This window comes from Alternaria hordeiaustralica (assembly GCF_023758085.1).
Source record: "Alternaria hordeiaustralica strain BMP 2776 chromosome Unknown scaffold_33, whole genome shotgun sequence".
NCBI lineage: Eukaryota > Fungi > Ascomycota > Dothideomycetes > Pleosporales > Pleosporaceae > Alternaria > Alternaria hordeiaustralica.
This window is the reverse complement of record NW_026056805.1, coordinates 290,688-316,551: the sequence shown is the minus strand read 5'-3', so window position 1 is coordinate 316,551 and position 25,864 is coordinate 290,688. Positions and strand designations below refer to the sequence as shown.

Here is a 25,864-nt window from a genome sequence, read left to right as displayed (position 1 = left end):
GGGGGGGTGTAGCGGTGGGAGGGTGCATGGCGAAGGATGCACGCGGTAGGGTAGGTCTGCGGAAGGACGTTCCGCGGGGTTTGGTTGGTTGGTAGGGTTCTCGTTGGAGAGAGGGTGGGGACTTGGTAAAGGGTAGGTGGGGTGAGGTTTGCGGCCAATCTTTCATGTATTGGACTGATTTTGGTCGCTGATGAGGTCGAAGGAATGGTTTCTGGTTAAGGAAGCGGTCGGAGGATGAGTAGCAGGTTGATTAGCTGAGTCGTTGGAGGTATCCTTGCGCAATTAGGCGTTCGACGTCGCCTTGCCGGACGTAGAATTGGGAGTTTTTGGTAAGGGTTATGGAGCTGTGACGTCGGTTAGCTATGGCGTCTAGTATACAATACTTCGGATGCGGAAGGAAAGGTCGTAGGCTTCGGCATGCCGAGATGGCGGTCACGTACCCGTACTCTGTTTGGATCTCGCCTGCGTCCTTCAAGACGCGCACGTCGATGAAGAGATCGCGCGGCGGCTCCAGACTACCCGTCAAATCGATATCCGTCCATTGCCCCTTATACGCAGCGAGCAGATCACTGTATTGCCTCACATACTCCTCCTCTTCAGGACTCAAACTACTCTCTTCTTTCCCGCCTCCAGCGCCCATTCCACTGCCCCTCCCCCCTTCTCCGCTATGGTCCTTGCTGCCCTGTTGTTCCAGCACGTCGACGCCCTCCCAGCAGTATTCTTCTAGCTTGTCGCTCCGCACGCGGTGGTAGGCGAGTAGACAGCGCTTGTTCCGGCGCATGCACAGGTGGTTTACGAGGAGGGCGCAGGCGGTTTCGGGGGATGCGCTGGGGTTGAAAGACCCGCTGTAGGGGGCGAGGATGGATGAAACGTCTTTGTCGAGGTCGCGCACTTCGCGCACTATGGAGCGTGTGAGCTCCGAGGCGTAGGGTGGGAGATGGGGGAGGGCGAGGGTGCGTTTGGCGTTTTGGACCTGGGGGTGTTAGTGAGGGTACATAGTAGTGAGGTATGGATGAAGTGTTCATACCAACTTGTTGGCCGCTTCTCCATACATGGTCGCGTTCTGCGTTATGGGTATCCTGAGTGTCTTCCTTTTGTGGTGCAAAGATGTGACAATTAAGCAAACGCGACTGTCACTGCAATTTGTAGGATGCGCGGAAGTTGTAAGCTACTATGAAGTGTGTAGAAAGGTAGCAACAATTAGGATTTTGCAGATTGTTATTTGCAAGGACCAAAGACTGGGAATTCGAGCAAGAGCAATCGGCGCATGCGATGTAACAGTAACATTTGTTGGACCCTCCGAAGGCAGGCGCGTTCCTGACGCGGGGGCAGGTGGGGCGGGGACGGGTCTTGGCTTGTCGAGTCCAACTTCAAACCTCTTCTGGCAATCCCTTTCACAACGCCAGCACTCCACGCAACCTCATTCGCCAGCATCGCCAAACTCTCGGCTGGCATCATGTATGCTATCACACAGACGGAAAGATGGATCGGTAATACGCACGATGAACACGGCATCACGTCAGCATCGCGTCGAGAGAAGAGCGAAGGAAGATTGACCTAATATGTACATCTCGATCTACGCATGCGATAACACCATGTCTAAATGCTCTAAGCCCCCGAGCTTTTGGTCCGATCAACGCCTTTAATGCTGCCCACCATGGAAGCGCTCATCAGAAACCACCCAACGATGCTGAAAAGAACGGTAATAGCCATAACAACGTCGCACGTAAACGTAAGAGCAACATGACCACCCAGTAATGCACTAGCTAACGTGATATAGATCACTGCTCACCCATCCACTTATCAAACTCCGACTCTTGTTCGAGCGACACCATAGTCGGGTCTGACTGCCAAGCTTGGTACTCATCATGCGGAAGATCCAACAAGCCATCAAGGTTGTGTTGCTCAAGCCTATCTTCTTGCATGTCCGGATGAGGATTCCGGTATACGGCGTTCTGCAGCGCCGAAGGGTCGATGTCTGAATGATTTCCTCCGTCATAAGCCAACAGCAATGGATCCAGCTGCCCCTCGTCGAATGATGAACTCATGTTTGGGTGCAGCTGTTGCAGAAGATCGTTCGCATTACCTCCAGGCAATCCCAGCATCGATGGATTCGAGTGGAACTGCATGGAAGAGGATGGTGTGTCTACCCTCCTCATGTGCATGTCGTCTGCGTAGGTCGGACTGATCTGCATATTCGGGTAGGCGGCAGTCTGGTAGTACTGATTGTAGAGCTCGTTGTGGCTTATCGGCATCGGCATCGGTCGCCCTTCGTTTGTCATCTCCCAAGACGATCGGTTGATACCATTACCATTCGGTCCGAACGACTGATCGAAGTACTCTACAGCAACACCATTTGACGGATAGCTGAATGATCGATCAATTCTCCTGGCCTGGCGGGGACGAGACCTGCCACCACCGGGAGCCCATTCGGCATCGTCAAGGTCGCTAGGTTCTTCTTCGTCAGACCACTCGCTTCTTCGCTTACGAGCCGGCGCTGCTGTCTTGCTAGGCGAGAACTTGTACGTCGGATGTGCGTTTTGGTGGTTGATCCTCTCGATCTTTGCGTACTCGTTGTATAGCTCGCGAATCTCCGGCGGCTCCAGCGGCCAGCTCTCCCCCGCTACGGACGACACGACTTGATGATTGTTTTGAAGACACCATGACTTGGCCCTTTCCGCAAACGCCGACCGGTACAGCATGAACGAGTTCATGGGACGAGTGATGTATCCATTCCTCTTCTCGACTTCGCGTCTCCTGACATCCGCTGGCCTGTTCACCCATTCCTCCATATTCTTGACCGGGATATGATGCAGCTCCTTCGTCAGTATGCTCAACGGCGCAGTCAGCTTGGGCGTCTTGTGCTTCTCGTTCTTCGGTGCTTTCGGCTTCTTCACTCTCGGTGTCGCCTTCCGTCTAGGGCTGGTCTCATTCAGGCGTGGAGAACTGGACGATGTTGTTGCTCGTCCGCTTCGAGTTGTCCTACGTCCGGAATCCTCATCGTTCGCGGATCTTGGGGTCGGTGGCGAGAACAAGGCTTGCTCGTTCTATGATCCATTAGCAATCGGGTCAGAGACAACCGGCGACATTGCTTACCTGCATGCCGTTGTACGGCCCGTTCTGGTAATACTCCGCTGGTGGACCATATCCCTCCTGTACCTTTATCAGCATGGTTACATGTGTGAAGACGCAGGGACTCTTACATATTGTATACCTAGTCCGAGCCCACGAGGATGGTTGTCGGCATGTGACGCATGTGAAGGGATCCCTTCGTGCGCCACCGAGCCTGGCGAGCCGTACCCTGTCTCACCGAACGAATAGCCGCGATCGACGCCATATTGCGCAACTGGATGCAGCCCGGACTGATGATCTGACCCAGCATTCGGTGGGGTCGGAGGATGTTGTTGGACGAGCGTGTCACCCCTCATCATGGCGAGTGTTGACGCACAAGTTAGTTGCTGCGACAGTGGAGATTGCGGACTGCCGATTGGCCTTGTTTCCGGACTCAACGCAACGCTTAAGCGATGGAGATCGATAGTTGAACAGAGCAAGCCTAACTGCAATGGATGGAATGACTCTTCTATTGGCCAAAGGCCGTGCAACATGAAGACCGAAGGATTTTGTTGCTGGTGGATACCGAGATGCGTTCGTTGGTCTCTCGAGAAGATGCTGGATCAGACTGTTCTGTTCCAGATATTGTACTGGATATGTGTCAGTACGTCCAGCGAATGCGTCGCTCTTTGCTGGGTTTGCTTCACCGCAATGATGCATAGCAGTTCGCAAAGTGTTCAGGGAACGAACCTGTTGCAGTTACCCGCTTCTCACCGGCACCAAGGCTTTGGTGCAGAGACAATCAGCGTGGACGACTATGCGATACCAACTTGCAAGTCAGACACCGCCGTACTGTTTGAGTTGTGTTGTTCCGGCCCGTGTCTCTTTGTGGCGAAGGCAGAGCTCGAGCAAAGTGTGAAGGGCAAATCAACGGAGAAGGATTCTTTGTCCGGGATCAGTCGCCAGAAGGTATTTGTAGCGACTACACAACCTCGAGGTCGACTGCTCACGTATGTGTATAGTGTACTTAGTCGTCTGAACATGGACAAAGGCACTACCGGATTGGTGTTGGCTGGGCGCGCTTGACACACTCAGACGTCGCGCTGCTTTTGGCCTGCGAACCTCTCAAGCGATGAACTACCTGCGAAATGGCGCAAGACCTAGCCTTCTGGTCCGTTCACGTTTCGAAGTCGAAAATATCATGTCCGTCCTGTTGTGGGGTTGAAAGCGGCCCTCAGCCCCTCCACATCGACAGCTATAGACGGAAGCTACTCTCAATCTAGGCGCCCTTCCTTTCAAATCGCCTACCCCAAGAAGCTGTCTACCAATCTTAGCAGGGGTGTACTATGGCTTGCAGCAGTCATGTGCACTGGGCGCTCGCTATAGCAAGCCACACGCTCACTGGTATCTTTAGCCTCCAGAACGACCCCTGAAATTATGTTCCGCCAGAACATGGGCTGCATTCCTGCACCAATTGCATCACCGGGGGCTCGCGGTACCCTTTCCCAGCAACCAATGACATAGATGGTACATGACCAGAAATCTTCCCAAGGCCGAACGTGGTTGGTCGACCAAAACTTGGGTTCTTTCGCTACGTAGTCAAGCCTGACGTGCTGTTCACGGATGGCTGCAGCCTTCTATGTCAGAACCCTGACAGCTGGTCATACTTGGCAGGGCTGACCACGACACAACGATTTCTAACATCCACACCGCACATCAAAATGCAACTACGCAGTCAATCTACAGGCGGCGACAAACTAAGCACATCTCAAACACTCGATCTCAAACACATTATCATGATTTTGCGGTCGCCGGACAAAGGGTAGGGTCGGTACGGCAATCCCGACAGGCTGGTTACGATGCGCCCCCGCGGCGAGGTTCAGGTCTGTGTTGACCGCTCAAGCTCAGAATAATTCCGTCCATCTTGCCTCTCGGCTATTGAACCCGAAATGCTGCAGCGACGACATTTAGGGTAAGCCCGTCACAGTCAACAGGCACTCAACGTCCTTCGGTGACAGGCCGCGGACATCTGGGCAAGGTCCTGCATATTGCATGCATACAGCAAAAGTTCGGTTGCTTCCGGTCGATCGTGTTGACATGGGGACCTGCCTTTGGAATGCGTACTATCGCCGTTTCGGCACCACGACCAAACAGTTACAGCCTTGTGCGACCAGGTTTGGCTGAGCCTCAAAGACGATAGTGATTGGTTCGAGCAAGCGCGAAACAAAAGTGGATACCACTGTCTGGAGTATTGCTTTGAACCAGGAGGCTTGAATGAGTTTGTACTGTTTGAGCATGCTTCTCCGACCGGTGTACCCAAGAATGAACGCAAACGGACTATCACCATGCCAAAGTGCTCTGGCAGTATCGTGGAGGACTACACCAGGACACATGATCGGTGGTCATGGTGGGTACAGCATTGTCCACTCGAGCTACTCGTAGCTACAGGTGTCGAGAGCATCATCTGCGCACGTGTGTGTGATCGACGCCGTAGCTGTCAATGTCTGCCTCCACTGACCCAACTTCTGTATTGCCTAGATAGGCTATATCTCCGTTACCTTCGCCAGCTATCGCAATTGTAAGAAACCATTTCCACAATTTGCCATACGGTGATCCCGTCGGCGGGCTAGAGAGATAGGATCCGCTGGTTCTACCCGTCATCGACCCGGATGTTCTCGGTCACAGACCTCCCCGCGCCTCCTTCCACTTTTTACAACGACTATCTACACCTAAAGCGCTCGGTACCTTGCAATAACTGCAAACCAAGAGATGTTGTGTTACCATTCCGCGGACGCTAAGAGTCAAGGTCAGCCCCCATTTTGCTGGAAGGGTTTGGCGGTTGAGCGGTCTACCCCACTTCCCAGCGTTGTTACCATGGGACGAGCTTCTGGCACGGGAATTCCGTCAATAGTGTGATCGAAACCACCAATATCATTGCGCTCGGAGCAAGCTACGCTCAAGCTTCGGCCCTTTTCTGCTCACAGCACGACAAGTGCCGCGCCACCGGCACACTCGCGTTGAGGATGCAGTTGCATGACATCTTGCACGCTGGAGTTGCCTAGTCACCTCAGGTATACACGCCTCCGGCACAAGGAAGCTGGCGCTGGTACGCTAGTATGCGCTCTTGCAGTAGGCCAACGGTCGCAGATCGATCCAGCAACTATGCCGCGAGGTACTCATATACCGATTGATGCTTGGGACGGCTCTCATGCAAGTATCGCACGATTTGCCTGACATTCTTCAATGTACCTTGATGAAAACTTACCCGTTCCAGAATGATCAGAAGACACGGCACAGTGGCACAGTCGACGAAGCTCCCGGCAAAAGCTTACGATATATCTATGGCGTCGAGGCAATATCCCAGCATGCCGCTCAGTAACGGGACGCCTCTGTCGCTTCTGGCGCGAAGGCGCTTATCTCGCGTAGTTTTGCCGGCTAAAGTAGGTGTAAGGTATGTGACGAGTAGCGCACCAGCATCAGGGCAGCACTTGTCACACAACAACACGTGCAAGATCGGGGCTTCCGCTCGATCATCGCTTTCCAACGGTGGACTAAGGTCGTTGTAGACTGAGCGCCACCGTCAGCCTGGTCATTCGCCTCTTGCTTTACCCCTCATTTCACGTCAAGGCCTGAATCCTTCTCCATTCCATTCGGCTAAAACGTCAGCGTCGCTCACTACTCCACTCATCTTATCTCCTTGCTGAACCGATGCGGCTTAAAGATGACATGGGTCTTTCCTCAACCAGCTAGCATCGTGTTACGCCACCCCATGGAGTCGGTACACGCTAGCACGTGATGTCACTAACGCTGCGCTCCTGTCGCTTACCCCAGTCGTTGGTTGACGCCCATCCACAACGGCTGCCAGCCTGGATGTGGGAAATGCTGAATCCTGTAGGGGTGGCGAAAGTGCATGTTCGCATTAGCTCGCATCTTCCTGCCCAACGTACGTTCGTTGAGCTATCTAACTTTGCATCACATTGCGCGAATGCGCGCGATATGAGATGGGCGTTCGTAGTGCAGAGTAAGGTCAGGGTATCCTCGCAGTACAATGTGCCAGTCATGCGGCGCACACTTGATTCAGTGGTTGCTCCTTCAATTACAGCTGTGAGGTCGACGACCAGTACCATGCGTTTCTGCTGATAGCAATTGCTTTCAATTCCCACAGTAGCAACGTTGACAAAGAGAGTACACTTTTCCTCCGTGAAAAGTCGAAACAGTGTCTCGTCAAATTTCACTATGTCGCTGGGAGAAAACCACTGCATTCACGACGTCGTTAAGACATTAGCACGTTGATACGACACGAGGAACACTGTGATGTGCAAAAATCCAGACGAGACAATGCAGTGATCGATCAATGAGACAAGCACGTAGAATAGTCATTCATGTAGCTGACAGAAAAGTTTGTTTGTACCAATAATTTATATCGCGACATCATATGAATCCCGAAAACGTGCCAGTAACCACGGCTCAGGGAATCAGTACTTCACTGAACGCGACTTGACTGACGGAAACCCGCATGATGAACGATACCAAACCAATGTCCTCTCCTGACCACGAAGCTGCGTCTCCGAAGTCTTCAGATGAAGAGCAGCAAGGGCCAGTCAGACCCGTAACACGAACGAATGCTTCGTCTTTCGCTGCCCCGACCAGAGCATCTGAAGCGAAGAAGAACGAGAAGATTGAACTTGCTCAGTATGGGAAGAGGTCGGCGTCGACGAGAGAAACTTCTTCGAGGCCGGGTAGTGCGATGCGGCAGCGTTCGTCTCCTGGGTTTGTTAGTAGACCGCAGAGTCGTCAGCGGTTGGGGGCTGGTACGCCCACGCGGGGTGGAGATGATGATGAGGTAGATGATGTTGATGATTATGTTGACATTGATGAGGAGGACGCAGATGACGACGAGGCAGACGATGAAGTGCATGATGAGGACGAGGCACGCGTCGATGATGACGACTCTAGTCAATTTGATAGCGATGTGGAAGACGAGAAAAGCGCAGAGGAAGAAGAAGAAGAAGCAGCGTCTATCCTGGGAGAGAAGGGACTGGAAGGAAAGCCGCTAGAGAAGGAGGATCTAGAGGAAGATAAGCTACAAGAGGAAATGCTCGAAAAGCAAGCACATGAGCAAGTATCAGAGCCTCAAGAAGAGCTGACCATACAGGAGCAGGGCCAACCGTATGACTTGGAGGATCTCTTGGTACAGGAAGAGCCACAAGAGCATCACGATGAAGATCCCAGTCCTGATGTTCAGGCATCACAAGAGCGCGAATCACCTTTGACGCAAGACGACACGGCTGCAGTGTCACAAGAAGACCATGGCAAGAAGGTGGAAAGCCAAGCCGCGGCGCCTCAAGACCAGATTGAAAGCGTATCGCCGCATGGTAATGTTGAAAAACCTATCGTTCCGCCTGAGATCGTTGCAGAAATACAAGAGCTCCAAATCAAACGCCAAAAAGTGGAAGAAGAGCGCGATGAGGCGATGAGACAGCGTGAAACTGTACTACAAGAGTTGCAAACTGTCAAAGAAGAAGCGACGAACCTGAAGCAAGAGTATGAGAAGCTATCTGTCCAACTTCGTGAGAGCGAAGCCAAGATTGCAGCGCGCAACGCACGCGAACCTGGATTACCTCCTCTTGAAGAAGTCGAAGCGGAGAACAAGAAGCTTCGAGCATCGATCGAGCGGACGCGGTTGGAACTCCAGGCGAAGAAAACAGAGGCAGAAGATGCGACTGCTGCCTGCAAGTCGTTTGATGACTCACTGAGGGAAGTGGACGAGAAGCTGAAGAATAACCAGGAGTCTATCCGCACACTCTGTGAAGTTGTCAACCAAGTAGCCGAAAACTTGCCAATGATCTCAAAATGCGAGACCAAAGAGCTCGACGCTGTATTCCTGAGTCTTTCGCAAGATGATGAGACTGGTAAACTGCGAGGTGAGTTTTTGAGATTGATCAAGAACTTCAATGGAGACTTTAAAGAGTTGCGGGAGCAGATCGAAGACTTGAAACGTGAGGTAGCAGAGAAAGAATACGAGATTAATAGTTTGGGAAAGACCATAGAAATCGAGAGGAAGGGGTTGTTGAGCCCCGGTCTACCAAGTCCGCATCCCATGCAAACTGGTAAGAATGAATGGGAACAGTACTACGAACGGGAAAAAAAGAAGCGCCGTGATGCAGACTTGGAGCTTGCCAAAGCGAAGAAACTGCTGTCACAACTCCAGCCCGAGAATGAAAGACTACAGTCAAACCTCACCGAGGCGCAAGAAGAGCTCGCAGAGCTTCGCCCCAAGAACGACCAGTTGGAAATGGAAGCCAAGACCTGGAAGGAAGAGCTTGAAGAAAACAAGGCCCAATTCGAACAACACAGTCTCGCACTCGAAGCGAACATCTCCGAGCAACAGCTGGAAAACTTCCGATACATCCGAGACTACTACCAAAAAGTCAAAGACCAAGCCCACTGGGAAGTCCAGGGTCTTCAACAAAAGCTCTCAGTAGCAGACCAAGTAAAGGAGGCACTCAAACGAGACTACAAGCGCGAACAAGGCGTCAACACGCGCTTGGAGGACGCGGTGATTAGACTGAGGAAGAGTGTCAAAGCCCGGGATATTCATATCGGAAAGACGGAACAAGCGTTTATGCGCGAAGCACCGTTTCCTATCCGTTCACCGAGTACCTCTGGTAGCCGCACACCTGATAGCGATACTTCATCATCTACTTCACCTTCTTCGATCTCGGATTGGACTCATCCGCTCGAACGTGTAAAGAGACCCCCTCTCATACCCCGCTGCCACCTCCCTGCCGCGATCCAAGCGCGCGAAGCCAGGCTAAAAACCTATACAAAAGAACTGGAAGAGGCGAGAGAGGTGGAAATCTTCAAGGCCAGTGTCAAACCACGCGGATCGACAGCCAGGGGTGGAACTATTGCGACCGACATCATGGATCAAGTGCGGAAATCCGGCATGGGGTCTTTGTATCCGGTTGAGAAAACGGGGTGGTTGGATACGAGCTGGAAGGGCGCGTGGGAGAGGTGGGATGGGAATTACTGGGCGATGGAGTTCGCGAAGGGGAAGCAGGTAGACTTTTTGAAGAAGGTGGGGGTTTGGCGGGAGGATTGGAATTAGTAGCATGATGTAAATAGCAATGATCTGTGATAGAATGCTGTATTAGTTTATTTTCCCAAGAAAGGAAGTGCTGTAAGAGTCCAAAGTAACAATTCGATTCGTTCCAGGCAAACCGAGCATCACACTATTCGGTAATTAATGCGCTGATAGCCGCATATTCCAGACCACTCAGACCGCTTCAGTGGTCTCAGTTTCGCCCTTCTCCTTCTTTGCGACATTGTTAATGGTGGCAAGCGCTTCTCCCTTGGCTTGCGCAGCAGCAACGTTCTCGAGGTCGCGCGCAAGATTGTCGCTGCCCTTCTTGGTCTTCCAAGCGTGTGGGCCCTCTTTGCTGAACAGGAATTCAACCTCCTCAAGAGTCTTGCCACAAGTCTGTCCGAAGAGTTAGTTGAAGTCGTGATAGAAATTCCAGATTTCCTTACCTCAGGGTAGGTGAAGAAGAACTGGACGGCGGCCATAAAGCAGAGGATTCCGAAGACGAGGAAAAGTCCCCATCGGATGTTGACAAACGCGGGTGGAATGAACAATCCAATGGCGAAGTTGAAAAGCCAGTTTCCGATCGCCGCGATACCCATTCCGGAAGCACGGGTTTCGAGTGACCAGACCTCAGCGGCGTAGACCCAGCAGATGGGTGCGAGGGTAAGAGCGTAGAACTAAGGTGCGGAATTAGTGTGGGTCATGTTCAGCTCGTAGAGGTACTTACGATGATCAAAAGATACGAGAACGCGATAACGGTGTACGCCGGCGATCCGGTGACCCTCATGACAACATTCGCGTCGCCACCAACACCCTCAGGGACATACGTGGAGAACCCGCCGAGCATTCCAGCTACGACCAGATGGCATATGCCCATCGCAATGGCTCCCCAAACCAGAAGTGTTCGCCGGCCGATCTTGTCGACGAAGAAAAACATGATGGACGAGAAGACGATGAACAAAGCGTACTGCACACCGGAGGAGATAAGCTTGGTGTTGCCTGTAAGACCAGCCATGGCGAAGATGTATACGACGTAGTAAGTCATGACCTGAGAACTGTTAGCAGGACGGTACCACGCGAAGTATGCTCAACATACATTAGCACCCGAAAGCTGCTGCCAGGCCTGGACGGAGAAACCGGCAAGAGTCCGTTTCCACATGCCGTTGTAGACGAACTTTCGCCATCCTTGGGGAGCTAAACGTTCTGCAGTGAGAGCAGTTACGATCTCCTCGTATTCGGCGATGACGTAGGGATCCTCGATGTTGCCGTCGGCTTGGATGGAGGCCAGGATGTGGATTGCTTCTTCTGTACGGTCGACCTTCGCGAGCCATCGGGGAGACTCTGGGAGGAATGGGAGACCGATCATGAACATGACGCAGGGGACGTATTGAATTCCCCAGGCCGTGCGGAATGAAGCTGACTCGCCAGGGATGAAAGTACATCCGTAACCTATGAAGTACCTGCGACCTTTTAGCTTGGGCTTACTTCGTGTGTTCAGTGTACTTACATGATAAGAATACCCCACTCAATAGCAAGTTGTTGAATGATAATGATGGCACCACGCTGCGAGTGCTTGGAAATTTCGGCCAGGTAGACAGGAACCTGAGACGAAGTGATACCGACAGTGACTCCATTCAATACACGACCGGCGATAAGCATGCCGCGACCATTTGTAGCAACCTGCAGCGCAGTTCCGACTAGCCACCAAAGACAGGCGAACATAAGGGCATCGCGACGACCAAACTTGTCGGAGATAGGACCAGCAATAGCACTGCCAACCACTGAACCCGCAGCAAGGGCCGCGCCAATAGCTCCCTGAACGACGCCGGTTGGGTTGTCGAAGTAGGTGCTGTTCGTTATTAGGGATCAATAAGTGAGGTGTTTGACGTCACTGCGACTTACAGATATTGGTCACTCGGAATGATGGCACTCATCGAAGAGATATCGAAACCGAAGAGCATGCCTCCCATCGTGGCAACAATTGCCAAGAAGTAGACATTGTAAATCTTAGGAAACCTTTCGAACATCTTGACCGGGACCTGTCCAGAGCCTTGGGTTGATGCAGAGATGGCAGTCGTTCGACCTGTCGATCCACAGACGTGGGGAGGGTCGAATATAAAGGTCGAGAAAGTCGGCACTACACGCCGCTGTGCTCGACGTGACAATCATATCGCTTGAAGCAGTCGTCTCCACTCGAGTCCTTGCTCCGCATGGAGACTCCATACTCGTTGGTCATAGCCTGGACAGCCAGGTAAAATGGTTAAAATGGTTTTACCGACCCAAGTATAGCGGCCGCATGCCGAGAAGCCTGCCGTCTTGACCATCGGAGAGAAACGAGATCGAGTCAGTGTCGGAGCTCGTGTGATTTGTGGAAAAACGATTCTGGGGTTAGGCTGGAGGCGGAGAAAGACGCGCTCAGGCCCGGAGAGTTGTGGAGATCGCCTCACCCGCGTTGTGCATGTGTGGATGTCGTCAGTGGCATCTTAACCGAACCGGCGGCTCTTTTTGCAGACTGCCGGGATCCGACTAAGGTGGTTGCTTCGATGCGCGATGTTACATGTGACTGGAGATGTTTCCTGAGCAGGTGGTGCTTCCGATTAATGTTGCGGGTGATTGGGCAGGAATGCGCTTGAAGGTTCAGAACGTACGACGAAGCGCGATCGTTGCTCTTCTTGGCAACGCTGGCTCTCCCGACTTTCACCTTGCCATCGCGACACCATCAACGGCGATGCATCGCAGTCGCATCGCATTGGGGTGGGATGATTTGCGACAAAGGAGATGTTCTGTGGAAGCGATTTTGTTGATGATACTCGTCTGTCGCATGCACAGGCGCATCTTCTATCGGCGCAGATCCAAGATGCCTTCTCATGATCGGAGTCGTGACGAACATCGGACTTGCTCATCGATGATCGGGCTTTCTTGCTTCAGATGTCCGCGTTTGGGCTAACCTATTGTGTCGCCCTGCGCGTCGACCAGGATTCTCACAACATGGGAATGTTGAAGCGGGACGACTCAGAAAGTCAGGCCATTCGCCATGATACGCGTACGAATCTTGCTTCGATCACAGCGCCGTGATAGCAGGCTTGGCTTGGAAATTCATACACCTAGCCAATCTACAGTATGCACGTAAATAAAGAAAGGCTTTGAGTGCGTATTGACAACAGACTTGACAACATGAACGTCGTAGCCGAGATAAAGCCCGCAGCAAACGTGAGCTGGTGAGAAAATGCGAAGAAATGGTTGCGACAGTGTTTGGCCGTCTTGCTGCGTATAACGCCTATGTGCGTGATGTATGATATACTTCCTGAACATGTGGCGCATACTTGAGAAGATATGCGAGCCGTGCGAAGGCGAAATGCCAGAGATGGTCTGCGTCATCAACTCTCGATTGCGACTATATATCGCACCACGCTGTTCCTCATACAAGATTATTACAATCCACTCCATCTCTCATCGTTGTTTTAGATCGAGCACGGCTGCGTTCAAGTGCTTCGCGCGAACAAAGAATCGCGAAGAATGGGAGAGACGTATCAAGCAGACGTCGCCTTGAAACTTGCCCCCTAACCTCCAAATTCTCCAAATTTTCCTTCGATACACCGTACCAGCTATACTCGACAATCGCGATCCTCCAGGGTTCGGTAATAGCGATAGTACCCATGCGAAGATTTGGTGTTCGAGCAACAATCTGCCGCCACTGGTCCGCCTAAGCCCACGGCTAATTTCGGCCACGTCAACCATCACTGGCATCAAATGCACACTTCCGATGGCTAGAACCCCACAATTTTCAGTGGACTGTTCGAGACATCCACAACAGATGAACCGGCAATGCATTTATTTACATAAATTTTGCCAATTTCTCCATCAACAAGAACAACAGCTCCACAGCAGTTGCCTTCTGGTCTTATGGTAGGCGCCACACGACGTTCACCATGCACACCATCTAACAAATACCAGGTCTAGTGGTATGATTCTCGGTAAGCTCTCACTGTACGAACTGGATGTAAGACAATTACTAACTCCCTACCAGCTTAGGGAAAGCATCTTCGGATACTTGCAAACCCAAGCATAGCTTGCGAGAGGCCCCGCGTTCGAGTCGCGGTAAGACCCATTTTTTGCACTTCGAGCGGTCACAGTACGCCCTGCCGACACCGTTCAAGTTCTAAAGGCTTAGAAAAACATCTCTAGCCTTTAGGAAGACACTGCTACGCATATATGCAGAAAAATAACTTTTTTTGCCTACTTAGGTCTACCGCACAAGGACCTCAAAGATTCACTCTGCAAGACCTATAGCGTGACTAAGACACTCTCACAATCACGTCTTGAAACCTTCAAAGCTATTCTTCAGCGTGTTTCCAAAGCCGTAAGAAGGATAATTGTTTTTAACAGTCTTATAAATTTGCCGTGCTTAGAAAATTCTGTAGTTAAACCTCACAGCTATTGTGCAACTACTCTCAATCCTCACTCTTCATGAATTTCTACTATTGTATCCTCCTTGTGTTTGTTTGCTTTTCCACGCGTCTTCGTATAGTCTTTTCGTAGCGTGCAAAGTGGAACCGTGATCAGGGGTCAAAGCGCGAACCCTCCTGCTGCAAGTAGAAAACCACAAAACCTTGAAAACAACAACGTCACCTCATACCTCAAAACATCAAAAACAACACCAACTCTCCGGTTCACAGCATTCTCAATTGAAGATGCAGTGGCGATGGGATTACCCCAGCCCGAATGAATACATCGTCGGCGCGTGGGAGCCGAAGACGTCGAATCACAAGTGAGTTTGCATACGGTACCTGCATGTTTAATTGGGCTTGGCTAACTTGAGGTAGTTTCTGTGAAGAAGTACGCAGAATGAACCAAAGAGACGTGCATCATGAAAACTGATTATGATTCAGGACTACATAATAACGCCCTACATCGGCGAATTTATAAACACCCTCACAAACATAACCTACGGTCCGCCCATCCCCATTCCCCCTCCCCCCTCTTCCCCAAACTCACTCTCCACCCCAGTAATCTACGGCCTCCACGGCCTCCGCCACGTCGCCCCCAAACCAACCGGCGGCCTCATCTCCACCCTCGCCTTCCCCTACTGGGGCCTGATTTCCGTCGGCCTCCTCTCTGCGTGGTTCCACGCAACACTAAAATACCATTCGCAAATGGGCGACGACCTATCCATGTTCCTGGCCGTCGGCGCCATCTTGCACCAACTGCTTTGTTTCAAAGCTACGGTAAACGAACGACGCAAGTACACGGCGTATATCCTAGGAAGTCTGATTCCCGTATCCGTGTACCACGTCTGGGCCGATGAAATCATTCTGCATGAGATTGCGTTTGCGGTCATGATTTTCTTGGTGAGTAAGTACACGCGTGCGCTTATTAAAGTGCAAATCACGTCCGAAGAAGCTCGCAAGAAACTCGGGAGGATGGCTACTTTTGGTATCTCAACTGGTCTCTTCGGATACTTCTTGTGGAACATTGATTTCCATGCGTGTTACTACGTTACAGTCTTCAAGAGATGGGTGGGACTGCCCTGGGGCTTTCTGTTCGAATTGCATGGGTGGTGGCATATTTTCACGGCGATTGGTGCGTATGTGGGTATGGCGCTTGTGGAGTATCTTGTTACGATTGAGGAGGGGAAGACGGGGAGGGTGGAGGAGGGGTTTGTGTGGCCGGTTAGGGAGGTGTTGAGGGATTTGGATGGGGTTGAGAGGAGGGGGGTTGAGGGGAAGAAGATGAAGTGAGGATGTTGGGAGTGAGATGTGTGCTGAGGGATGACGGGTTGGGCTGGTTGGCTTTGTATTGTACTTGTGCTATTGTGTAGCGTTCTAGAGGTGGAGACGTGATGCGAGGAAGCTGGCTTTTTTGGGGTGTACCTGAAAAGCATTCTAAATCTATCTCAAGGGTACATGCAATATCATATCTGCAACTGCTTTGCTAGCAACTACCAGGAACCACGGAAGGCGTTCTTCGCATTGCCAGTCATGTATCAACCACAAGTACCTCACAGCTCATCCACCTTCCGTCCCGATGCCATCTCATAACTCCAGCTTACCAACCCACCCTCCTATGCATCCTCAAATCCCCCCAAGTATCATGCACCGCGCGAACGTTCCGCTGGAGCTATCATGGTAAAGTCCATCTTCTCCCGCCACATCGGCGCTTAATTGGCCGGCCGGAGTTAAGATCTCAATGGACCCGGCAGATGCAGGTAGCAAGTGGAGCCCGCGTCATCAACACCCAGTTACATAAAAATGACTTCGGGCCCGAGAAGACCGCCTGTTCGACATAAAGACTCGGTGGCAGAACGATTGACAGGACATCACACGATACCAACAGCGACACAATCCATTGAGGTGTTAGAGTGATAAATTTGCCGGATTTCTATCTACCCCACTACCAGTCTCAAAACTTCAAAGAAGCACCGAAGATGCCTGAACTTGTCGGAAAGACTGTAGGTCAAGTTGGCTACGGCCTCATGGGTATGCATCATTACCTACCTCGCAATCGCTTCGCTAACGCATCACAGGCCTGACATGGCGCAAGAACCCACCACCAGCCGAACAGAGCTACGAGGCCATGCGCACAGCACTCTCACTCGGCGCGAACAACTGGAACGGCGGCGAGCTCTACGGATCCCCGGAGCGTAACTCCCTGCACCTCCTCAACGAGTACTTCACCAAGTACCCCGGCGACGCAGAGAAGGTCGTTTTGTCTATCAAAGGAGGTCTTAAGAAGGGTGAAATGGCACCCGATGGCAGTCGGGAGAACGTCAGGCGCAGCATCGACGAGTGCTTGAAGGTGCTGGATGGCAAGAAGAGCCTCGATCTATTCGAGTGCGCCAGAGTCGACCCCAAGACACCCATCGCAGACACTGTTGGCTACATCGCAGAGTATGTCAAGGAAGGCAAGCTCGGCGGCATCAGCTTGTCAGAGGTTGGTGCGCAGTCGATCCGCAAGGCGCATGCCGTGCACCCCATCTCGGCCGTTGAGGTCGAGTTCTCGCTCTGGGCGACCGATATTCTGGAGAACGGTGTCGCAGCGACATGCGCAGAGCTCGGTATCCCTATCATCGCGTACTCTCCTCTTGGACGCGGATTCCTGGTAAGCGCATCTCTTCTCGCCCAACGACTTACGCTAATGTATTACAGACTGGAAAGTACAAGAAGTACAGCGACATCGAGCCCGACTCCATGCTTCAGCATATGCCCAGGTTCCAGCCTGACGTATTTGACGAGAACATCAAGTTGCTCCACGCTGTCGAGGATATGGCGAAGGCCAAGGGAGCCACACCAGCTCAGATTGCCATCGGCTGGGTTCTCGCGCAGAGCGGTGCCAAGGGTATGCCAACCATCATCCCAATTCCTGGTGCTACGACGTCGGAGAGGATCGAGGAGAATATGAAGCCGGCGAAACTCAACGACGAGGACATGAAGGCGCTGGACGAGATGCTGAAGAAGTTCCCGCCGATTGGAGGAAGGTACCACGAGTCGCAGTCGGCATTGCTGTTCGCATAGACAACTAAGGATCTAGTCTGAAGCTTGTTAGCACTGTAGCTGTAATATAGCAAGCTTAAGATTGTGTATAGAATTGCAGATCAGAAAGAATTGTAGTGTAGAGTTAATCCGCATTTGAGCCGCCGTGAAGCGACTCTTTGGAATTGCAGAACTCTGGAATAGATCATCATAGTGATGAGATGAAGGAGACGGTGGAAGAACTTACCTATAGCCGTTTGCGTGGTGTTAGAGGGAGGTAGAGCAAATTCACATCGCACCCAGCCTCGTTACCGTGGTAAAGAATGGAGACGTCCAAATGGACGTTCGCCCGACGAATGAGCGCCGTCGCATAGCCAACTGACCAAGGTACAGCTTGGTGTGATTACAATTGAGTGATCACAAGGCGAGGAGGAAGGAAGAGGAGGGAAGTAAGCTGCCCAAAAATATCGAGCTAAACGGGTGGTCCCTGCACCTCGGGCTAGACGTCGAACGCGCCGTACAGCCATCGTCACGCTCTCCAAACGCGCCCACCGCTACATTCACATCCACATCAATCGCCGCCATGGAGTCGCCTTCAGAACTCTCCGAGTACGGCAGCGACGATTTTCCCGAGGACATTAAAGGAGGTCGCCATGCCAGCTACGAAGCCACTCCTGACCACGACCAGCGCCCCAACAAGCGACCACGCCTGAATATCCGCGCGCCATCTTCACCGCCCCATATCAATACCATGCCGCCCGAGGAAGAGGACGAGCTGTCGGAAGACACCGATGGCTCAGTCCCCGCATCGCCACACCACCACCCGGGCATGTCGCAAGACGACGACTACGGCCAGGAACAGGTGACTGTCTGCAAATGGGACGGCTGCACGGCGGGTGACCTGCAGAACATGGACAACCTCGTCGAACATCTTCATGAAGACCATATCGGTACACGGCAGAAGAAGTATAGTTGCGAGTGGAGCGACTGCACAAGAAAAGGCATACCCCATGCTAGTGGCTATGCGCTGAGGGCACATATGCGCTCGCATACGAGGGAGAAGCCATTCTACTGCACCCTTCCAGGTAAGTCGCCAGACCCATCTCTATGGCATCCGTCATACTAAGTCCCCCAGAATGCGACCGTTCCTTCACCCGCTCCGACGCGCTGGCGAAGCATATGAGAACCGTCCACGAGACCGAAGCACTGCGCCCCTCGGACCCCGTCCCCAAGCACCACTCCTCCAACCCCACAAACAACAAGCAGCGCCTCAAGCTCGTCCTCAACAACGAAGCCAAGAAGCTGCCGCACGACAAAGGCTCAACACCCGGGTCGCCCTCCTCACACTCGCACCCGCCGAACAGCGCGACCATTCCGTCCAACGCACCCGCCCCCGCCCCCGACGCCGACTACGCCCACAACAACGTCATCTACCTGCAAGACCTCGCCAACCCCTCCGCCCCAGCCCTCGTCCAATTCCCACCGGACATCGAATTCACGCCCGAAGAGCTCCAGCGACCCGCCCCCGAACTCTTCCAACTGCTCCGCCGCCAACTCCTGTGGGCAACGCAAGAAGGCGAACAACTGCGCGCCGAAGCCGAAGAGCTCGAACACACCCGCCAGGAAGAATGGCAAGCCAAAGAACTCCTCTTCGAGAACTACATGGAAGCACAAGCCGCAACCGAGCGACGGCGCCGCGTCGATCAAGGCATGCCCGACGACATGGAAGGCTGGCAATCCGTTGAAAACGACATCCAGCCCGCGAAAGCCCTGCCCATCCTACCCAGAGAAGGGAAACTGCCGTGGTGGCGCGACGACACTCAGCAACAACCGCGGATTAAGGAGGAAGCGGTTCAGCCTAGACCGCCTCCCGCGCATATCCAACCTATCGAAGAGCCCCAGCCTCAGGTTTCCGTTCCGTAGTCTGGGCTGGAATATCTGGATCCCGCGGAGAGGGATATGGCTCTGCAGTTGCAGCAGCGTATACATCATCGTAGGTTGGATGCGCTGCGCTTGCGTCAAATTCCTATGTCGCAGGCTTCGCTGGAATATCTAGGTCTGGTGGATCGTGTTGCGTGGTTGGATGCGGAGGCCGTTCATTGGCGTGACCGCTGTCTTGCGGTGGAGGAGCAGTTGAATTACAGGGGCCCGGCCAGGCCGCGTTATGCACATGGGTGAGCGGCGAAGGTGTTGGCATAATAGAGCGCGGCTGCGACGAGGCGGCGGACAAGTGCGTAGCTCTGGCGTTGAGGGAGATGACGGTGCCATGCCCTCTTGTTTTTCGATAATACTTTTGTATTACTACTATGGGATAGAAACCTGGGTGTTCACGGGTCTTTGGGTACATTCAAGGTTTAAAGATACCAATTCATTCAATGCTTCCATAGTATACAACTTCCATCTCAATAATCCGTGTCTGGCAATTTCCCAATGCCAGTTTTCCATGCCTTGCTCCTGCATAACTCCCATTGTATGCCTATTCGCCGTTGCAGACATGCCTTCCGTGCCCTCCCCGCCTACCCGCAGCATGCCTTATGACCCCTTGAAGCCGGCAAAGGCTCCATAGATGGAGAGTAAGCATCTACCTACCCTTCTTCTTCTCCGCCTCAGCGTTCTTGAACGGGAAACCAGACGTCCTCTTATCCGCGCCAGTCTTCCTGCTAATCCGTCCGTTGCTGCTCGCAAACAAAATGCACCATAGCGCCACTATAGCCAGGAAACCGGAACCTAGTGTGCCCAAGCTGAAGGCCATGACACCGGTGCGCGTCCACATGGCGTAGCCGTAGAAGGCGAGGGCGGAGTGGAACATGGCGGTTACGGTGAGCGTGGGGAGGGCGTAGGGTGCTTTCGGGTCTTCTTCGTTGGTGGTTGCGCCTGTGGTTATGTTAGTTTGGTGTATGGAGGTGGTGGAATGGGAACAAGAAGGGGAACGCACCTTCAGAGAGTCGACTAGACAATGGAACAGACCCCGTGAGGAGGACAGTCAGGATACCCAGAGCGATGAGCGAGAGGCCCAGGGTACGGGAGAAGTAGACTTCGAGAGCTGATCATCCTCGTTAGCATCTCATCGCTCCAACATGTTTCCCGGTCTTTCGTATATACGTACTGGAAGCTTCGCGGACTTCGGGGGACAACAATGCTACTATCATCGTTGGGGACGCGATCAGAGGCGCGGCTTGGGTCGCTGTATTTCTGTTAGCAAGCTGTACGATATCCCCGCGGAAGGAGAGAGAGCTTACCCAGCCATGCGGCAGTGCCGTAGGAGTAGAAGTAGTAGACCTAATCCTCATCATCAGCATACGTCCATTACGCAAACACCCATCAACCCTTCCCACACACAACAGCTCCACACTTACATCCATATTGAAAGAGGTCTCGTGATGTCAATTGAGGTATTTCGTTCGTTTCTCGATGCGTTATAGAGAGGAGTTGCAAGCAAAAATGTTGTTTCGTGAAAGGACTGAGAGGAAGGGTTGAGACGTGGGTCGCGGTGATGCAATAGCGATGTTCCTGGCGGGATTTGCGCAAGCATCCGCGCAGTCGCTACGTCATTGCTGGGCTAACATGGATACCGCGGCACATGGCTGTGCGCTTGTTTGGGATAGCACACAGAATCGGGTTTACTTGTTTCCCATGCGTGTTACTGCTTTCGTGGCATCGGGGATACTGGTCATGTTCTATTGGTGATGCTTGGGTAGGGCGGGTGAGAATGTGTACGAGTGCGATGGCGTTCAAGGCTGAGCACCTGGATGTATGGAAGATGTGGCATGCAGCTGTCACTCCGCATCTCCAAGTTCTTTAGCGAAATCCACCTAGCTGTCTAGCTATGTTGCTGCGACGGTGGACGCGTAGCTACCTTCGCTTCCCAATGGCTCGCAACACCACGAGGCTCGCGCATCATGCTTCGGCACCCCACGGAACACAGCCCTGGAGTCATCAAGCAGCTGCAGCATCTCGAGTAACAAGCACACGCCGATAATTCGTGTGCGAGGCGACCATCATATACGCCTTCAGGGCTTGACTCCATCTCCGGTAGTAAACCTCGTATCGCTCAATCTAACAACTACCGCACATACAGCTCCCAAAGTCAGCGCCTCCCGCACACTTCCCAAACAGGAAAGCCCACCATAAACCATCGATTCCAGTCAACGGCTGCCAGACTCCGGCCCGTGGTACCCTCTCCCAGCCCATCCCCCATCCCGCCTAGCCACCGCCCATCCAACGGTCAAAATCTACCGCAAGAGGAAAGGAAACAAGAAAACCATCGATGATAGTAGATCCCGCTATCGGGAAAAGATCCACGAACCAGAAGAAGACGGCCTTGGATCGAACAGCCGGGTCTGGAAGCAAGAAGAGCCTGGTTAAGGGGTCGAGGGAGTTTGGTAGCGAGGCAGTCATAGATGCCGAGATGGGAAAGAATGGAGGAAGCTTGGATAGGTGTGGATGACGGCGGGCGACTGGACACGTCGCCGAAAAAGCAAAAGGGGTCGAGAGCTGAGTCTGGGTCGAAGATGTCACGCGACGTACACGAATGCTGAACTGTGAAGTAGGACGTATCTTGACGAAGAGCAACGCGTCCAACGCATACGACGCCTTTGTTGCAAATGGGCACGTTGGACTAGCAAAATCCGAGTCGCGCATCCATGTCCAGGGCCTTCCAGCATACAGAACATGCAGATGATGCACATCGCACGTCCAGCTCTTCCGACTTTTACAATCCTCAGCCTCCCTCCCATTTCGCGCAAACACTCCAAACCTCGGACCCATCTCCTAATCCCAAATACCTCACTCCCCACGCCCCTACCAAACAACCAACCTACCGAAACAGGAAATTCCCCATCTCCATAGATTCCAGAAGGCTTGAGGAGAATTACTCGCCTATGCACTAAGTAAGACAAGGCTGAAGACTGTTCCAGACGTTGCAAGTACCATCAAACTTACTCCGACACCAAACAGCCCGAATTAGGCAATACGACAATTCAACTGTAGATTTCAGTTCAGGCGTCCCACCTGCGAGAGTTTGGAGCTTGCAAACATTTAAATTTGTTTTGGGTTTTGAGTTTGGTTTTTCGGGGTCAGATCATGGACCGCCCGGTCGTGCCAGCGCAGTGCTGCGGTACCAAAGCGCGTACCAAAGTATGTTTTCAAAGATGTTCCCGAAAGGGTAATTCAGAGTCGAAGTGTTGATTCCAGATGTGGAATGTGGCTTGATGTGTGAAGAAGTAAGAAGAGGGCTCTGCTCCTTTGATAGGTTTGTGGTTTCTTTTCTAGGGCGGACGGTCGATGTGTTGGGCGTTCGTGTGCCTGAATAGGAAGGAGGAGGGAAAGTATGGATTCCGGGCATGAATCGCGTGTGGTTTCTCTGGAAGATTGGATGGGCGTGCGCTGTATTGCGGATGTGCTCGGACTGGTTTGAAATGTAGATATGGGGTTCTTGGAGCGCGGCGTGGATGTGGTCCGCTTGTGGAGTTGGTGGGCGAAACATGAGCGTGGAGACGCGAGGTTTACGAGAAAACAGAGGCTTTTACATTTGTCTAGTACGTGCTTACTGCTATCGTGTATAACGAACGATAAAGCGACGAGCCTGATCGGAATTGTTGCAGCGAGCAACAGCCTAGACAACTTAATCCTCAAGTGTTTATACATCGGCTTGTGATTTCTTTTGCGCTCTTTTGCGCTTAAGACCTCTTTTTTGATTTCGTTGGACTGCCATGAAGACTACTCTGTGTTTATCACTAGTGGGTTTGAATCCCGTCTCATAGCCCAGCCCCAGAAGATCCAGTCTACCCATGCCAGCACGTCGCCGATCTCGCAGGTTGATACAGATCACCCCCAGGGAAGGGTAATCCCTCAACCCCACCAATCCGTCCTTTGCAGAAATCCTCGCTGTCACACAATGAATTAGCACGCAGTCCGCCACGAACGAGCTTTGTGTTTTATGATGATAGAGTGGTAGATCATAGCAACGTACCGGAAGAACCGGCATCTGTATCCCTCGAATATGAGGACAAGCTTGACGGTTTTCCCAAAATTTGGCGAACATCCGCCGTTGACGAAGATACCGTTGAATTCGGGACCGTTTGCGAAGATTCCGGCTATGTTATCGCCTCCGGGCATTATGTGTACAGGTAGTTCTTGGTTGGTGGGTCGACTGTTGGCTAGGAAGGGGAGGGCGACGAGGGAGAGGAGGGCGGATAGATGCATGGTTGATGTATGTATGACGAGGATCTTGAGAAGGGGAGGATACGTGGAAGTCAATAGAAGGTGTCGAGTATGAATGCGACTGTGTATGATGAGATGAAGAATAGAGATGAAGGAGAGAGAGCAGGTTTATATAGAGAAAGGCAGGAAACAAAAGCTGAGCAACAACGTAGGTACGAATGCCAGGATTGAACAAGGAATTTACTCTCATGTATGAGTACGGCGCAGTCGACTCCAATTCATACATACTGCCGAGCCAGCGCATGCGTGCATATATTAGTTGTAAGGTATCTCGACGTGCCGCATTCTTCAGACGGGTCGGATGGTCGATCCGACTATGTGTCACAATGTTGTTTACAAGGAAAACGGAAGAACTGCAGTGAGTTTCACCAACTAGAAGAATCAACTAGAATGGTATTGTAAGCTCTTGAGCTTCGCTTGCAGGCTCATTTGGTAGTCTTTCGTGGGCGTAACAGACGATCGAACTGCGGAATGTAACATCTGCAGCTATCTCTGCCTCACATATTCGCAGCTTGCTTTGGCAAAGCCTCCGGTCGGACACGGGTCTACATGCTTCAAACAGGTAGTGCGAGCGAGGGGTTTGTGGATATTGAATGTCGTTGGGTGCGCTCGAAGGATGAATGCTCGTCTATTGCGCATGCAGGTGTTGAGCACTAGGTAGAACAGTGGCGGTTAAACTGTCGGCTCCAAAGATGTCGATGGAAAGAACGACTTCCTCTGAGCTTACGCGGAACCTGGTTCTCTGTTCAAGACTGAACAAAACGTGGTAAGAAGCTTCATATGGCCTGCCAGGTGAATGAGTGATTACGGTGAGCTCATCATGAGCCTAGGTAGCGACGATGGCGGGGTTACGTTACGTTCCTGCCCCACCCAACTGCGCTTGCACCCTGGAAGGGTTCAACGGTGCCTCTTTCCTACATGTTCGAGATGACGTGCATATGTAATCCTACGTAGATATATTGGCCTTTGAGTGCTCTCGACTTGTCTCTCGTCTCAGCACTGCTTCTCAATTGGGAAGGTAGGTGAGTATCTACGTCATTGCGATAGTTGGGTTCCTGCATTGTGTTGTGGTGAGATTGTATGTTACTGGACGCCTTCAGTCGTATCGATACTCTGAGTCATCCGTTGTGACGTCCAGGTAGTGATGGGATAACCTTCAGTACTTGTAGAGCGTGTCGCATCCTCCGTGAAATCTTTGTGTCTGAACTCAGCCGGTAACAGTTATACTGCTGGATACCTACACATCACGACCATGCCACTCCAACTGCATCCAATGACCACTGACGATACTTTGTCATGGACACGCGTGCGCGCACTCGCCTACTATGGTCCGACGCACGACCTCCTACACACCGGCCCCATCAGCGAAACATCTATACGCGGTGTGGCTGAAGACCGCAAGCGCGAGATTAAGAAGCCAAATGCGTGGCACTGGAAAGTCGTAGACACAGATCTAGAGCCTAGTTCTGACGACCCACCTGATAATGGCGGACGCACGATCGCGGTGTCAGTGTGGAGTTTGCACAACGTCTCAGTGACCAAAGGGGATGAGAAGAACGAAGCACCTTCCATTCCGGTCGAGAAAGCAGATGACACTCCCGGTTTCCTCCCACCAGAACTGCGTCTTGAAGCTCTGGGTTCGTTGCTCGGTCCTCTACGAGCCGCTCAGGCTTCCATCATGGGCACATCGACGCCGTACTTTATGCTGAATTCACTGGCTACGCATCCAGATTACCAGGGTCGTGGCGCGGCGAAGATGATGCTGGACTGGGGGATGCAAAAGGCGGATGAAGAGGGGCTGGTCACGTATTTGGATTCCACGACGACCGGCAGGCCTGTGTACGAGAGGAGGGGTTTTGCGCTGGTAAAGGCGTTCGAGTGGGATCGGGTGCCTTGGGGAGGAGAGGGCAAGGAATGGCATGGATGCATGGTTCGGCCAGCGAAGAGCGTGGAGAAGTAGTAGTTGTTCTGGTAGAATGGATGTCAAATGCAGGGCATGTGTAGGTACCAGGTCGGTGGATAGCCGGCTAGCCGC

The 25,864-nt window shown here is 52.4% G+C and overlaps 9 protein-coding genes across 9 annotated transcripts; 5 read left to right on the top strand and 4 right to left on the bottom strand.

Annotated features, from left to right (window-relative positions):
* Positions 1-250: 250 nt before the first annotated feature.
* On the bottom strand, positions 251-1,054 carry PSF1 (DNA replication protein psf1; the record flags this gene model as incomplete). The annotated part of the gene is made up of 3 exons (XM_049392492.1): positions 251-344; positions 441-973; positions 1,028-1,054. 3 exons carry the CDS (start codon positions 1,052-1,054, stop codon positions 251-253), a joined length of 654 nt encoding a protein of 217 aa, XP_049239899.1.
* A 727-nt stretch (positions 1,055-1,781) lies between these two features.
* J4E84_009932 (uncharacterized protein) lies at positions 1,782-3,171 on the bottom strand (the record flags this gene model as incomplete). Its single annotated transcript, XM_049392491.1, has 2 exons — positions 1,782-3,047; positions 3,097-3,171. 2 exons carry the CDS (start codon positions 3,169-3,171, stop codon positions 1,782-1,784), a joined length of 1,341 nt encoding a protein of 446 aa, XP_049239898.1.
* A 4,399-nt stretch (positions 3,172-7,570) lies between these two features.
* Positions 7,571-10,162, top strand: J4E84_009931 (uncharacterized protein; the record flags this gene model as incomplete). Its single annotated transcript, XM_049392490.1, has 1 exon — positions 7,571-10,162. The coding sequence occupies one exon, from the start codon at positions 7,571-7,573 to the stop codon at positions 10,160-10,162; it is 2,592 nt and encodes an 863-aa protein (XP_049239897.1).
* A 168-nt stretch (positions 10,163-10,330) lies between these two features.
* On the bottom strand, positions 10,331-12,108 carry J4E84_009930 (uncharacterized protein; the record flags this gene model as incomplete). Its single annotated transcript, XM_049392489.1, has 6 exons — positions 10,331-10,534; positions 10,585-10,815; positions 10,866-11,186; positions 11,235-11,598; positions 11,646-11,987; positions 12,041-12,108. The coding sequence occupies 6 exons, from the start codon at positions 12,106-12,108 to the stop codon at positions 10,331-10,333; spliced, it is 1,530 nt and encodes a 509-aa protein (XP_049239896.1).
* A 2,910-nt stretch (positions 12,109-15,018) lies between these two features.
* J4E84_009929 (uncharacterized protein) lies at positions 15,019-15,876 on the top strand (the record flags this gene model as incomplete). Its single annotated transcript, XM_049392488.1, has 1 exon — positions 15,019-15,876. The coding sequence occupies one exon, from the start codon at positions 15,019-15,021 to the stop codon at positions 15,874-15,876; it is 858 nt and encodes a 285-aa protein (XP_049239895.1).
* Positions 15,877-16,562: 686 nt separating this feature from the next.
* J4E84_009928 (uncharacterized protein) lies at positions 16,563-17,649 on the top strand (the record flags this gene model as incomplete). Its single annotated transcript, XM_049392487.1, has 3 exons — positions 16,563-16,614; positions 16,662-17,236; positions 17,284-17,649. 3 exons carry the CDS (start codon positions 16,563-16,565, stop codon positions 17,647-17,649), a joined length of 993 nt encoding a protein of 330 aa, XP_049239894.1.
* Positions 17,650-18,190: 541 nt separating this feature from the next.
* Positions 18,191-19,530, top strand: J4E84_009927 (uncharacterized protein; the record flags this gene model as incomplete). The annotated part of the gene is made up of 2 exons (XM_049392486.1): positions 18,191-18,692; positions 18,743-19,530. The coding sequence occupies 2 exons, from the start codon at positions 18,191-18,193 to the stop codon at positions 19,528-19,530; spliced, it is 1,290 nt and encodes a 429-aa protein (XP_049239893.1).
* A 658-nt stretch (positions 19,531-20,188) lies between these two features.
* On the bottom strand, positions 20,189-20,969 carry J4E84_009926 (uncharacterized protein; the record flags this gene model as incomplete). The annotated part of the gene is made up of 5 exons (XM_049392485.1): positions 20,189-20,481; positions 20,543-20,650; positions 20,714-20,791; positions 20,847-20,886; positions 20,964-20,969. 5 exons carry the CDS (start codon positions 20,967-20,969, stop codon positions 20,189-20,191), a joined length of 525 nt encoding a protein of 174 aa, XP_049239892.1.
* Positions 20,970-25,081: 4,112 nt separating this feature from the next.
* On the top strand, positions 25,082-25,789 carry J4E84_009925 (uncharacterized protein; the record flags this gene model as incomplete). Its single annotated transcript, XM_049392484.1, has 1 exon — positions 25,082-25,789. One exon carries the CDS (start codon positions 25,082-25,084, stop codon positions 25,787-25,789), a length of 708 nt encoding a protein of 235 aa, XP_049239891.1.
* Between the last annotated feature and the right edge of the window lie 75 nt (positions 25,790-25,864).